Consider the following 14,887-nt stretch of genomic DNA (forward strand, 5'->3'; position numbering starts at 1 on the left):
ATCTTAAAAAAAAAAAAACCCTATGAGAAATGTAATATTATTCTCATAATTAAGATGAGGAAACCTGAGCACAGAGAAGTCATCTTGCTCAGGGTCACACAGCTCGTAGATGTCAGACCTCTGATTTGAACTCAGGCAAGTTGATTCCAGAGCCTATTATTTCTATCCTTTTTTGTGTGTTAGATAAGCTGAAGAGACTAATTCTGGGAGTTGGGAGACCTGAGGAAATCATATCAAATATAGGATAAAAAGATAGCAAATGTGAACAAGATGTTGCATGAAGGACAAATTGAAAAGTCATGCATTCTTTTTTTTTTTTAAAGATTTTATTTATTTATTTGATAGAGAGACAGCGAGAGAGGGAACACAAGCAGGGGGAGCAAGAGAGGGAGAAGCAGGCTTCCCACTGAGCAGGGAGCCCGAGATGCTGGGCTCAATCCAAGGATCCTGGGATCATGACTTGAGCTGAAGGCAGACGCTTAATGACTGAGCCACCCAGGCGCCCTGCATGCATTTTTCTAATAGTTATTCTGAAGGAGGTATATTAATGCAAAAGGGGAAAGGATAATATGCAAAGTTTCAGGCTTAGAATTTTCTAGGACTAATCAAATGTCAATAAGATGTAAGTTCAAGAAACAGGAGATCTGGGGCGCCTGGGTGGCTCAGTTGTTAAGCATCTGCCTTTGGCTCAGGTTCATGATCCCAGGGTCCTGGGAACGAGCCCCGCATCAGGCTCCCCGCTCCCTCTCTACTCTGGGAAGCGTGCTTCCCCCTCTCCCACTCCCTCTGCTTGTGTTCCATCTCTCGCTGTGTCTCTCTGTCAAATAAATAAAATCTAAAAAAAAAAAAAGCAGATCTAAGCAGGATAAAAAATAATGTAAACCTGGGTGTATGCAACTCCAGATCACCAAAGAGCAGAAAAGTAAACATTTTAATAATTGTTCCCCCCAGTTTTGTTGTTCATTGGTAATAAGCTTAATTTTATTTTTATTTATTTTTTGAAATTAGTTACACAGGTAGTACGTAAGATACATTTGCATATTACTTATTAAAAAGCTGTCTCTTATAAATAATTTTCTGATCCTCTTAGACCACCACCCCAAAATGTGTTTCTCCTTTACCTACCTTCCCATAAGTAATAATTATATATAAAAATTTTACATTTTTTTAATGTCTGAAAGCCATCAAATTTTAAAGAGTGCTTTAAAAAACTAGCATTTCAGTTTTTTCTCAGACTATGAAATTGCAGAGTATGATATGCTAAGAAATTAATCATAAAGTATTCATTAATATATCATTGATGACAGTTTATCAGTAGCTATTAAACTATACTATCAAAATTAGTAATTTACTTACTGAGTATGCATTTATTTTGCCTTATCTTATTGAAAATGCCTTTTTTAAAAACCACTTTAATAAGATTTGATTGACATCAAAAATATGAGTACTTATTAAGACAAGAGTAGGAGAATGGGTTTGGCTGGGTTTTTAAAAAATATTTTCTGTTTGCATCTGTATTCTGCTTAATAGCCTTTTTTTGACCTACTTGCCTTTTAGGATTTCTTACTTTTCGTCATTTCAGTCTACAAATTCCAATTCTTATAGCTATTCTTATGAGACTAGGTAAGCAATGGAGATAAAACCTCAAGTGTATTTGTTGTAATTAAATTACTGACAAACATAGGAAGACATCTGTAGAGATTGAGGTGTTTTTGTTGGTGGCAGTTTTTGTTTTGTTTTTTACATGCTAAAGTATCAAACTATAGTTTTACTAAATTGCCTGCTAGGGCAAGGAATTTTATATCTGTCTTGGATCCTGTCCAAAAGTGGTTTATTATCAGAAGCGCTAAAAGAATCTCATAACATTGACTCAGACATAAATGGTTCTACAGGATAGACTCTGAGATTAGAATTAAAGTGAAGCTCTTGGGTGATTTTTATGGCCATATAAAGGTAATCTGCAAAATATTTTTAGCCAAATAATGAGTTTACTATGTTAGCGGTCCTTTTGCACAAAGCAGTAGTAACACCTAAATTTTAGAATTATTTGTCTGTTCTCACTCAAGAAGTTTTGTGATGTTCCGGGGATTTTGTTAATAAAATATATAAAGCTCTTTTGAAACCTTAATGGGAAGCATTTGCTTTAATGTCAGGGTTTAACATGCATATTTTAGCATTTATCCCCAGACACTTATTTGCTATTTATTTCAGAACAGTGATTCAGTAGGAATACCCTGATGGAAAATGTCCCCCTAGAGAACCATCATAAAGGATCCACTTGATGGACTTTTTTTTTTAAAGATTCTGTTTATTTTGAGAGAGAGAGTGTGTGCACGTGAAGGAGGGAGGGGCAGAGGGAGAAAGAGAATCTCAAGCAGACTCCACACTGAGCGCAGAGCAAGACTGTGAGATCACAGCCTGAGCTGAAATCAAGAATTGGACACTTAACCAGCTGAGCCAACCAGGTACCCATTGATGGACATTTAGAAGTAAAAACTCAAAAACATACTTTTGGAGGTTTTCAGTTAAAAACTTTTGGTATTAAATATTAGCTGCCATGAGAGCCTTAGAGCATTTCCTGCCCTGGTTTCTAAGAGTTCCTACAACATTTATAAATGTTAAAGCAAAGTAAAGATAATTTGATTTAACTGTCTTCCTTCAGGCAGGTACAATACTTTTATGTTCATTTTCAGATGAGGTGACTAAAGATCCACTGAGATTAACTTGCCTAAGTTTCCACACCTCCTGAATAGCAGAAGAAAGTCAAGAGGCTACATATCCTACCTTCTGTTAAAGTAGTGGGTCTAAACTTCAGGTCTCAGGACCCCTTACTCTTTAAAAAAAATATTTAGGACCTAAAAGAGCTTTTATTCATATGAATTCCATCTACCAATATTCCTATACGAAATACTCAAACTGAAACTTATAAAAATATATTTATGTATTAATTAATTTTAAAACCAGTAGCTCATTGCATAACATAAGTAACACTTTAATGAAAAATAATTATGTTTTCTAAAGCAAACAAGACGAGGTAGTGAGAAGAGTTATATTGTTTCACATTTTAGCAAATTTCTCTAATGCCTGGCTTTTCCCCAAAATTTTAATACATGTTTTATAAAATATAGTAAGGAAGAAGGACTTAGCTTTTAAAGAGGTCTTTGACCAAGTTCAAGGTAGTCCCTGCTCTTTTTTTCTTTCATATAGTTTCCTACTTCCAAAACCAGCTACAGGTGCTTTTTTCTAATTTGGGGGTTTATTATTTCAAGTCCAGCCATCATATCTGATGATTTTTTAGTTCAGTATCTGTTTTCAAATAACCCAAAGAGATCAAGCTGTTCAGCTCACAGTTCCCGTGATAGTGTGCAAGACCGTTGGGATAAGAAATCAAAAGGCCAGATTCATGCCTACATAAAATACCAAAAATATTCAGAATACCCATTATGGATCCTGAGCCAACCATCAGGTAAGATCAGATATTTATGAGCACTCTGATATAAGCTCTATTTTCTAACACTTGCACCGGCCTATCTACAGGCATTGTAGGCAAAATCAGAGCAGAGTTATTTCTTCCCATCTTCAGGTTGGAGGAGAGGAAAGAGTAGGACGTGCATCTGCTTTGATCTGAGTAAAGAAATCATGGCAATTATCAGACCTTGTATGAACTTTTCAAATGCGGCATTTAAAGGAATGTATTTTAGTGTGCGCACGCACATACACAAAGCTACAGTCTTCAGTTTGGCTGTTGTAATTCTTAAAGCCATAAACTCGCAACATGTAATTTTATAAAAATGACTCACAGCTCAATTTCCTATTTTCCTGCAAGCAGGAGTATTGTGGAGATTTCAAAGGGGAAATAGCTTTAAGTACAAAAGTATAGCCTAACGTAATAGACTACAGTTGCACCCTTATGAGAAAATTTATTACTTTACTAATATCACATACATCAAATATCACAAAAATTAAGCTATTAAATGCATTGTTTTTCAGGCTACTTGCAAACGAGATCATAGACTTGCAATGTTGAAAACTCGTCGCTGCTACCTAGAGAAGAAAAGAGAGGAGGAATTAAAGCAATTTGATGAGAATACTAATTGGCTCCATCGTGTAAAGACTGAAATGGAACTCTTAGGTCAAAATGGTCATATTCCAAAGGTAGGAATTGTTTATGTATTCAGATTCATTTGTGAGAACTGAGCTCTTTAAACCCATTGTCTTTGTCATTGGGTATATATCTCTCATAAGACAACTATTGTTCCATCTCTTTGAGATTTAGTTGTCTTATTTTACCATTTACCTTTACTCATTTTACCTTCTCCTCTGTAATTACCCAATAAATTTGCCTTTTCTGTACTTTCTGAAGAGTAAAGTTCTTTTAAGTAAAGTTATTCTTCAGCGATTACATCCTTTGATGAGATAGCTCTTAAGTTAGAATAAAGTAATCAAACTGTACTTGAGGATTCATCATTTAGGTAATTTCAGTTTGTTTTAATACTCGAGGTTTTGTGGAAGAATAGTTTTAAACGTGGTCACCCTTACTTGTATCATAGCTAACAAAAGCTGATTTGAAAGTTGTATGTGTGTGTGTGCATATATGTACTAAACTGAAGATATTCCATCTAGAATGGCAAAAGATTATAAAGAGTAGTGATGGGTAATGGTGGTTAATGGCTGAATCAGATAAGAATTGTGTTTATCCACATGGTTACAGAAATATGACTTTATTTATTGCCTTTACCAGTCAGGACTATATTTTGCTCCCTTAACAATAAGTCTTGAGAATATGAAGTTTATTCCTAATATAGCACCTCCAAAATGTCATCAGTGTCATTGTTACACTTGTCGTTTCATAGTTGCCATATCATTATTCCATCTTTAGTCTCAAGTTCACACTTAGGCCAGAAGAGGAAGAGAGAAAGAAAATGGGGAAGTCTTGGGAGAGTAAAAGCTTTTCCAGAAATTCCTAGCAGACGTATCTTATTGACTAGAATTGTCACATGGCTATCCCTAGCCATGGAATATGGAATATGGAAATATGAATAGGAATATGGAAAGGTGAATGTTTTTGCTGGATACATTATCACCCTGAACAATTAGAGTTTTCTTAATAAGAAAGGAGGGGAAAATGAATATGGCATAAGCAATAAGTAGACACCTGCTACAAAGTAACTAATTTTGATCCAAATACCAATTACTTTTTAAAAGAATAACTTCATTGCACTCTTTTTTTTAAAAGGAGGAGTGTCTGAGTCTTTATTTTGATGATGCTTTTCTGAATTTCAATATTGTGTATTAGCTAATTGGTATCTAGTCCTCTGGAAGTTTCAAATTTCAAAAAAGCACTAGACTGATTGTCAATACAGGTAAAATAAGTACAATATATTCAGTAGCAAATGAATGCAGGTTGTAATGGTTAATATTTAAAGATAACAATTTTTTTGTTGTAATTGAAAAGTTATTATCCAGTGCATCATGACTAGGGGAATGCATTCTCTGGCTGGCTAGCAGTCGCTATAAATGGCCATCCTTTTAGTGTTAAAGCTCAGACTAGGGAGGGAGAAGACTAGCAGGAGCAGTCAATGATGACGGTCAAGGTAGCGAAAGGAGTGATGAGCAGCAAGCAGCAGATACCCTGTTTCCTAAGAAGAAAACCAAAGACAAATGAAGATTGAATAATTCTTTAGTGTGGAGATTTATTGAGGGTGAGCCAACAACTTAATCTACACCTTAGTAATTCTAGAAGTCTTCAAAATAGCTTTCTGAAAGCATCACAGTCAGTTAGTCAGTAGATTACATATTAAATATAGCACAAAGTGTAATTTAATAATATTTTATAGTAAAATTTAACTGATAAAGCACTTTAGAATATTCCCTACAGAGAGAATGTAAATATTGGGAAAAAAATAGACTTTGGAGTTGGAGTGATTAATCATTCTGTTATTTAATATTTGTGTTGAATACCAACTCTAACTGTATGACTTTGGACAAGTTGTTTAACTTTGTTTTCTTCTTAATTTCTTATCTTCAAAATATATTTAAATGAAATGCTATATGCAAAGGCCTCGCACCACATAACACATAATAGATGGTCGAAAAATAATAGTTTAATAATATTCTAAACATCTGTAACGTGGATGTCAATAGCCAAAAAAAGGTGTATACAAAGGGAATGCAAGAGTTAGCTGCATTACAAAATACATTTTCTCTTTTTCCTCCAGAACAGTGATTCTGACCATTTTGGGTCATCGATGCCTTTGAGAATCTGATCAAAAAGCTAGGAGACGGGAGGTTGGGGGTCACATTTATATAATTTTGCTCTTTTTTAAAGTCATTTTTCCATTTATACATTAAGAATACTCTGGAAGAAAGCTAAAGAACACTTTTCTTAAAATACTGTATTCATGTTAAGATGACAGAACAGACATATTTACATAACTTAAAGGTAGTAAGGAAAACAGACGATTAATCAATGAACTGTACTAGAGATTATCTAGGTTTAAAGCTGTAAAGGCTCGTCCTAGAATGAAACAACTGCCATCAGAGCACCTATCAGAATACCCAAGCCACCTTCTGAGTGAAAAGTTTTCGGAGAAAACAGCTGATAGTTCTGGTCACGTACGTGTTTCTCATTCACTGCACAAGAGCCTATTCTCTTGGAAAGGCAACAGGTGTTGAATGTTTATGGTAGTTTTTGGTTTTGTTTCACTTATATTTGTTTTACTTATTTGTTAGAGATGACATATATCTAAAGCAGTCTCTTTTTTTTTAAAGATTTTATTAATTTATTTGACATAGAGAGAGAGTCAGCTAGAGAGGGAACACAAGCAGGGGGAGTGGGAGAGGGAGAAGCAGGCTACTGGCTGAGCAGGGAGCCCGATGCAGGTCTCGATCCCAGGACCCTGGGATCATGACCTGAGCCGAAGGCAGACGCTTAACGACTGTGCCACCCAGGCACCCCTAAAGCAGTCTCATTTTTAAGACTATCGTTGTCAAAATGACAAGTATTTTGGTTAGAGTTAAATTTTTTTACCTTATTTATTTATTTATTTATTATTTTATTTTATTATTTTTTTAATTTAATTTAATTTTATAATGTTATGTTAGTCACCATATAGTACATCATTAGTTTTTGATGTAGTGTTCCATGATTCATTGTTTGCATGTAACACCCAGTGCTCCATGCAATTCGTGCCCTCCTTAATACTCGTCACCAGGCTAACCCATCCCCCCACGCTCCTCCCCTCTAGAACCCTCAGTTTGTTTCCCGGAGTCCATAGTCTCTCATGGTTCATCTCTCCCTCCAATTCCCCCTCCCTTCATTTTTCCCTTCCTTCTCCTAATGTCCTCCGTGCTATTCCTTACGTTCCACAAATAAGTGAAACCATATAATAATTGACTTTCTCTGCTTGACTTATGTCACTTAGCATAATCTCCTCCAGTCCCATCCATGTCGATGTAAAAGTTGGGTATCATCCTTTCTGATGGCTGAGTAATATTCCATTGTATATATGGACCACATCTTCTTTATCCATTCGTCTGTTGAAGGGCATCTCGGCTCTTTCCACAGCATGGTACTGGCACAAAAACAGACATATAGACCAATGGACAGAATAGAGAGCCCAGATATGGACCCTCAACTCTATGGTCAAATAATCTTTGACAAAACAGGAAAAAATATGCAATGGAAAAAAGACAGTCTCTTCAATAAATGGTGCTGGGAAAATTGGGCAGCTATATACAGCAGAATGAAACTCTACCATTCTCTAATACCATACACAAAGATAAACTCAAAATGGATGAAAGACCTCAATGTGAGATAGGAATCCATCAAAATCCTAGAGGAGAACATAGGCAGTAACTTACTATTTTTATCTTGGTTTAAAGTAACTAGTAAGAGTCTTTAGTTTTTTTTTTTAAAGATTTTTATTTATTTATTTGAGAGAGAGAGAGAGAATGAGAGAGAGAGAGCATTAGAGGGGGTAGGGTCAGAGGGAGAAGCAGACTCCCTGCTGAGCAGGGAGCCCGATATGGGACTCGATCCTGGGACTCCAGGATCATGACCTGAGCTGAAGGCAGTCACTTAACCAACTGAGCCACCCAGGTGCCCAAGAGTCTTTAGTTTTCTTTATTTATTTCTTTACTTAGTTCTCCTTATTACTATTACCTTTGCCATGATAGAGCAAAATCTTTCTCATGATGGGTCTAAAAAATTCTTTGCATTTGGTGAAATATAACAAACTAACATTTTAACCATTTTTAGGTATATAGTTCAAGTGGCATTAGTACATTATCTTAAAACTTTAGTACATGTATTTCTAGTTTAAAATGTTATTACTACAGTATTTTTACTTCTCACTAGCTTTACTTAGAATATACTTACATTTGTATAATCAAAATTCTAATTTATAACCCAATCCCAATTACAGAAGTACTTATTTAGCATTAAAGAGGCAAAAAAAAATAATCAATTGTAGAAATTTACTACTTTGCCTTTGCATTCCCATATTTACCATAAGCTCCCAATTTAAAAAGTGTTATAGTATTCTTTTTAGTATTAGTATTATAATTGGTAATTTGTTTTTGCCTCTTTGTCTACTTAGTAGCATTTATAAAGTTTGGGTTTATAAACTAATATTGTTTGGGTTATTTTCAATAAATTTACATTTTTTTCAATGTGGTCAGATTTAATTTTTCTAGCCATCTGTCTTCTATAACTCCCTTAAGGAAAACTTTTTCACACCTGACTGACTGTGAACCTAGAACTTATTTTTAAGTCCTTATTTTTTTAATGAATTTCATCACAAATAATTTGAAAAACAATAAAATTAAAACTGCTTCCATTCCTACCACCCTAATTTCACTTTCAATTCTTTTTTCCATGGATATTTTCACAGCTGATATAAGCAAACAGAGGCATAACTTTGCAAAAGGACTTACCTACAGTCATGTAACTCTGGACACAAACCCAGTACTGTCACTTTCAAATTGGTGCTCTTTTCTCTATACCTTTTCTGCATTATCTACCCCTTAACCTCTCAAATCTATTCACTTCTTTCTGTCTCCCACTGCCACTACCCTTATTCAGACTCCTGCCCCCCATTATTGGACTAGTACATTTGGTCTTTTTGCTTCCATTCAAATTCCACTATAATGAAAATGAGCTTTCTAAAAAGTAACTCTGAGCATATCACTCTTCAGTGCCTTCTCCTTAATATAAACTCTGTTATGATTTCCCAGGTCTGAGTACCTCTCAAGTTTTATATATAATCTCTCATTATATTTTCACTTTAGCCATTACTAACCTACATGTAGTTCTCTGAATAGACCATGTTCTTCCAATCAGATTCCATAATTAGTGTATCAAGACAAGAAAAGACTCAGATTGTAAACTTGGATTTCCAAAGATGACAAGCTAGTCAAGGCCTATTGTTGACTAATATAATTATACAATCAAGGCTTGTCTTTTTAAGAGACAAGTAATTCAAGAAGATAATAAAATTATCAGGGGAAATATTTAAAGAAGGGATTTTTTTTTAAGAAAAAAGATGGAATATTTGGCAAATATGTTCAGACCATTAGGATCATTGAATTTTATAACTGGAAAAGACTAAAGAGATAATCTAGTAAAGCTCTTAAATTTTAGTCAAGTAAACTGATCTCTATCAAGACTGATTTTAGCTTAAGGTAGCATTTGTGTCCTGGCTGAGAGCATTTCTAAGACCACCTGACTCAGGCCAGTGCTCTAATCACACCATCCTGACTCCCTAAAGGGTGAAATATAATCATAAATCATGTGAAGAAACAACCCCCAACTTCACTATATCTCAGATTCATCGAATGACATTGTTCCCAGTCATAGTGCCTACCACTGGCATAGAAAGTATTGAAGAAAAGAAGAAGAAAAAACAATTTTAAGCTTTTAGAGAATCATTGGCCAACTGCAGTTTGGGAAGGAGTATTGAAAAGCTAAAATGGAATTGTCCCCAAGAGGAAGTTTCTTGGCATAGCTCTCTCCTGCTTATGGGATTGCTGCCTCAGCCCCTCAAATGTCCAAAAGATTTCATTTCCTTTTATCATATTGACCAAAATTTTCCCAGTTAAGGGTTCTGAGAATGCTATTGGATTATCCCTTTCACACTTTAGTATAACCGCTTAGCTGACATTTTCCTACTTAAGGTTTAGTAGGTTAAAAGAAAGATAAATAATTTTAGGGGGTAGATTAGAGAACACTTGCAGCTAACCACATGAGGTTTAGGAAAATGGGAACCTACAAAAGACTTTTCACACTTTTGCTCTAGGATGAAGCTTATACCAGATTGGGTGAAGGCAAGAAATTTTTATTACATGCAACTCTAGACACTGAATATAGGGGCTCTAACACTGAAACAGTTTGACACACCCCCTGTCCTGGTTGTGAACCTTACATTCTAAGTACAGACAGAGAAACTATAAACAGATAGATAAATTAAATTGTTACTGATCGATGCTATGGCAGAGACTATTGGGGGTGGAGAGTATCCATCTTTAAATATAATGCTCAGGGAAAGCCCTGAAGAAGTGGCATTTAAGCAAAAACTGGTCATATTCATATTTTCACAACATTATCAAGAAGTTGGATAGACCCAAGAAACTGTCATCATAATAAAATTTGTTCTGAGTTCCTAATATTTAGTTTCTGAGAAACTTAAAACTTATCTCGCTCTGAGCGCCTCAGTGACTCAGTTGGTTAAGTGACCCCCTTCGGCTCAGGTCATGATCCTGGAGTCCCGGGATCAAGCCCCGCATCAGGCTCCCAGCTCAGCAGGAAGTCTGCTTCTCCCTCTGACCCTCCCCCCTCTCATGTGTGCTCTCTCTCTCTCTCATTCTCGCTCTTGCTCTCTCAAATAAATAAAATATTTAAAAGAAAAAAAAACTTAACTTGCTCGTAAGTTATAGACCACTTATACCAGGATGTTTATTTTTCAAATCATTCTTAAATATTATCATTTCGTATATAAAAAATTAAAACTATTAGCACCAATATAAAATAAGTTTTATTGAAATTTATTTCATTTTAACATTCTTAATGGAATCTGAAGTATAGTTTGCATTGTTTTCCCCAGGAACTCAATAAAGATCTTCATTGTCACCATTTGCACCTCCAGAATAAAGATTTGAAAGCACAAATTAAACATATGATGGATCTAGCTTGTCTTCAAGAACAACAACACAGGCAAACTGAGGCGTAAGTGCATGGATTTATCTATTCTATAAATTTTAGCACTATAGACCTAAGGAACCTGAAACATAGTTGTTTTCCACTGCCAGAAAATTGAGTTTTACTTGATATAGGATACATTATTTTTAAGTGTTTGCCAGCATCAGAAAGTATGCAGAATTAGAAAACTTTGAGAAAGTATAAAATATGTAGTTCTCTTCCAACTAATATTTTTAGTGCTTTATAGTTTTGAAAACATTTTTCTATTAAAATTTATTATTAGAAGCAAATACTATAATACCAGCTGAATTTTTAAGTGGGCAGTTTATAAAGTATTTGTAATTCCAGAATGATTTTTTGTCATTGAAATGAAGTTACTTAAAGTGTATATTTTTTAACCTCAACTGTTCCAATTTTTATGTGATGCTATAGTAGCTCTTTCATGCTCTACTAACTCAGTAGTAACATCTTTTGAAACATAATAGTAAAATATAACAGTCTTTATTTTTGTTACCTTGGATGTGTCAGTCAACTCTTTAGGTGTTGCTTTCATGCTCTGTAAAAATGAAAAATTTATTTCTCTAAGGGTTTTCTGCTAGTATAAAATTCTCCTGCAGTTCTGGTATTCTCAAATAACTAGAAATTAATTTTCCATACTTCTGATATAAAGGAAATCACATTAGGATAGTTATTTTAAAAAGAGTGAAAAGGAAAGGAAAAACTTTAGGGAGATATTCTTCTGTGGTTAGAAGCTCAACCTAATCTCCTTATACTTTCTATATCTCTTCCTAGAGCAGACCATGAATATTCATTTACTAGCACTCAAACACTGGCAAGAGTTAAAGTATCAAAGAAACCCATTAATTTATTCACCCATACTCTGTTTACTATATCAGACAAATAGATGGATACATTTAAGGTAAATTTTAGTTTTAAATGGGCAAAAAGATTCTGACTAATTCTTACTGATTTAGCAAATTGCTGAACCAAAACATTATAAACAGAGACAATACAGCATAGTAGAAAGAGTATGAGTTTTGGGGTTAGCCTTGAATTCTATTTTATATTAGCAGTATGACCTTGCATAAATTATTTAACCTCACTAAGCCTTAGTTTTCTTAAATGTTAAAATAGATTATAATACTTTCTGTAAAAGATTTTGAAAGAATTAAATGACATAAAAAAAAATAATGAAGGTGATGAACTATCAGAGCCTGACCCTGTGTAGCAGAGGCAAAAAGTGATATAATATACCTTTAAAGTGCTGAAAGAAAATGATTTCTAACCAGGAAAACTCTACCCAGCACACTTATTCAGAATTGAGGGGAAGAGATGAAGAATTTTCCAGACAAGCAAAAGCTAAAGGAGCTCATAAAACTAACCTTACAAGAAATGTTGAAGAGACGTCTTTAAGCTGAAAAGAAAGGGTGCTAATTAGTAATAAGAAAACATGAAGGTATAAATCTCACTGGTAAAAGTGAATATATGATAAAGGTAGAAGATGAATTACTTGTAAAGCCAATACGAAATTTAAAAGAAAAAGTAGTAAAAATAATTATAATAATTAATGGATATGCAAGATAAAAAGATATAAAATGTGTCATCAAAAACATAAAATATGGATTCACTTCTATGTAGATTCTAATAAACAAGACAAAAAGTCCTAGCCAAAGCAATTAGACATGAAAAAGAAAGGAAAGGCATCCAGAATTGGAAACAAGAACTAGAACTTACTATTTGCAGATGACATGACAATATATATGGAAAACCCTAAAGACCACCAAAAACTATTAGAACTAATCAATGAATTCAGTAAAGTCACAGGATATAAAATCAATATATAGAAATCTCTTGCATTTCTATATACTGATAACAACTATCAGAAAAATTAAGAAAATAATCCCATTGACCGTTGCATCAAAAATAATAAAATATCTAGGAATAAATTTAAGCAAGGAAGTGAAAGACCTCTACACTGAAAACTATAAGACATTGATGAAAGAAATTGAAGAAGACACAAATAAGTGGAAAGATAATTCTATGCTCATGGATTAGAAGAATTAATGTTGGCCAAATGTCCTTATGGTCCAAAGCAATCTACGGATTTAATAGAGTATCAATCAAAATTCCAATGGCATTTTTCACAAAAATAGAACAAAAATTCTAAAACTTGTATAGCACTGCAGAAGACACCAAATAACCAAAGCAATCTCAAGAAAGAAGAACAAAGTTGGGGATATCACAATTCCTGACTGATTTATTTCCTTCAAACTATATTACAAAGCTATAGCAATCAAAACAGTAAGGTATTGTCTTAAACATAAGCACATAGTACACTGTATATTGACTGACTAGAATTTAAATAAAAACTTTTAAAAAAAGAAACTGCACTGTTATTAAAAAAAAAAAAAAAAGGCACATAGATTAATAGAACAGAGCAGAGAGCCCAGAAATAAACCCACACATATATGGTCAATTAATTTATGACAGAGGAGCAAAGAATATACAATGGGGAAAGGACAGTCTCTTCAATAAATGATATTGGGAAAACTGGACAACTACATGCAAAGGAATGAAACTGGAGCAATTCTTACGCCATACATAAAACTTAACTCAAAATGAATTAAAGACTTGAATGTAAGACCTGAAACCATAAAACTCCTAGAAGAAAACATAGACGATAAGCTCTTTGACATCAGACATGGAGATATTTTGGATTTAACACCAAAAGCAAATGAAACAAAAGCAAACATAAGTGAAATTAACATCAAACTAAAAAGCTTCTGCACAGCAAAGGAAACCAGCAACAAAGTGAAAAGGCAACCTTCCAAATGACACAAAATATTTGCAAATCATCTCTGCTAAGGGGTTAATATCCAAAATACATAAAGAACATACAACTCAATAGCAAAAAAAGAAACAATCTGATTAGGAATGGGCAGAAGATCTAAACAGACATTTTTCCAAAGAACATATACAGATAGCCAACAGGTACATGACAAGGTACTTAACATCACTAATCAGGATAATGCAAATCAAAACAATGAGATACCATTTCGTACCTATGAAGTATGAAGAAAAGTAGAGTAAGCCTTGGGAAGATCCAGACTTCTAGAAAGACAGAAAAGTTCTTTGTTAAAACTTTTTTGTTATCTCTTCTCTGCACAGCACCTGATTAGTATAGGTGCTCAATAAATAATCTTTTTTTTTAAATTGACTTTATGCTTGGGGCACCTGGGTGGCTCAGTTGTTAAGCGTCTGCCTTTGGCTCAGGTCATGATCACAGGGTCCTGGGATCCAGCCCTGCGTCAGATTCCCTGCTCAGCAGGAAGCCTGCTTCTCCCTCTCCCACTCCCCCTGCTTGTGTTCCCTCTCTCGCTGGCTATTTCTCTCTCTGTCAAATAAATAAAAATAAAGTCTTAAAAAATAAATAAAATAAATTGACCTTATGTTTAATAACTTTTCCCTATAGTTGTTGCCTCCTTGGCTTAAATGTAGTACTCCCCACCCTCAGCAAAAAGTCACAGACTATTTATTTGTACTACTATCTAAATATTTAAGACTGGGATAATAAAGCAATTATCTCCTTGCTTGAGAAAATTAATGCCTATCCTTTTCCCACTGCCCTACCCATACTTGAAATGATTCTATTTTCCTGGATGTTATGAGTCAACTGAAACAACCAAGACT

General features: G+C 34.3%; 1 protein-coding gene across 2 annotated transcripts in view; it reads left to right on the top strand.

Annotated features, from left to right (window-relative positions):
- KIF18A (kinesin family member 18A) overlaps positions 1 to 14,887 on the top strand; it is an 80,191-nt gene that overhangs the window by 27,092 nt on the left and 38,212 nt on the right. For both annotated transcript variants that reach the window (XM_025879421.2, XM_073904829.1), the window contains exons 11-12: positions 3,991 to 4,155; positions 11,103 to 11,224. In XM_025879421.2, coding sequence (XP_025735206.1) covers positions 3,991 to 4,155; positions 11,103 to 11,224 — 287 coding nt within the window. The remainder of the gene's footprint in view (positions 1 to 3,990; positions 4,156 to 11,102; positions 11,225 to 14,887) is intronic.

This window comes from Callorhinus ursinus, unplaced genomic scaffold (assembly GCF_003265705.2).
Source record: "Callorhinus ursinus isolate GAN/ISIS: 27379988/994484 unplaced genomic scaffold, GSC_fseal_2.0 scaffold21, whole genome shotgun sequence".
NCBI lineage: Eukaryota > Metazoa > Chordata > Mammalia > Carnivora > Otariidae > Callorhinus > Callorhinus ursinus.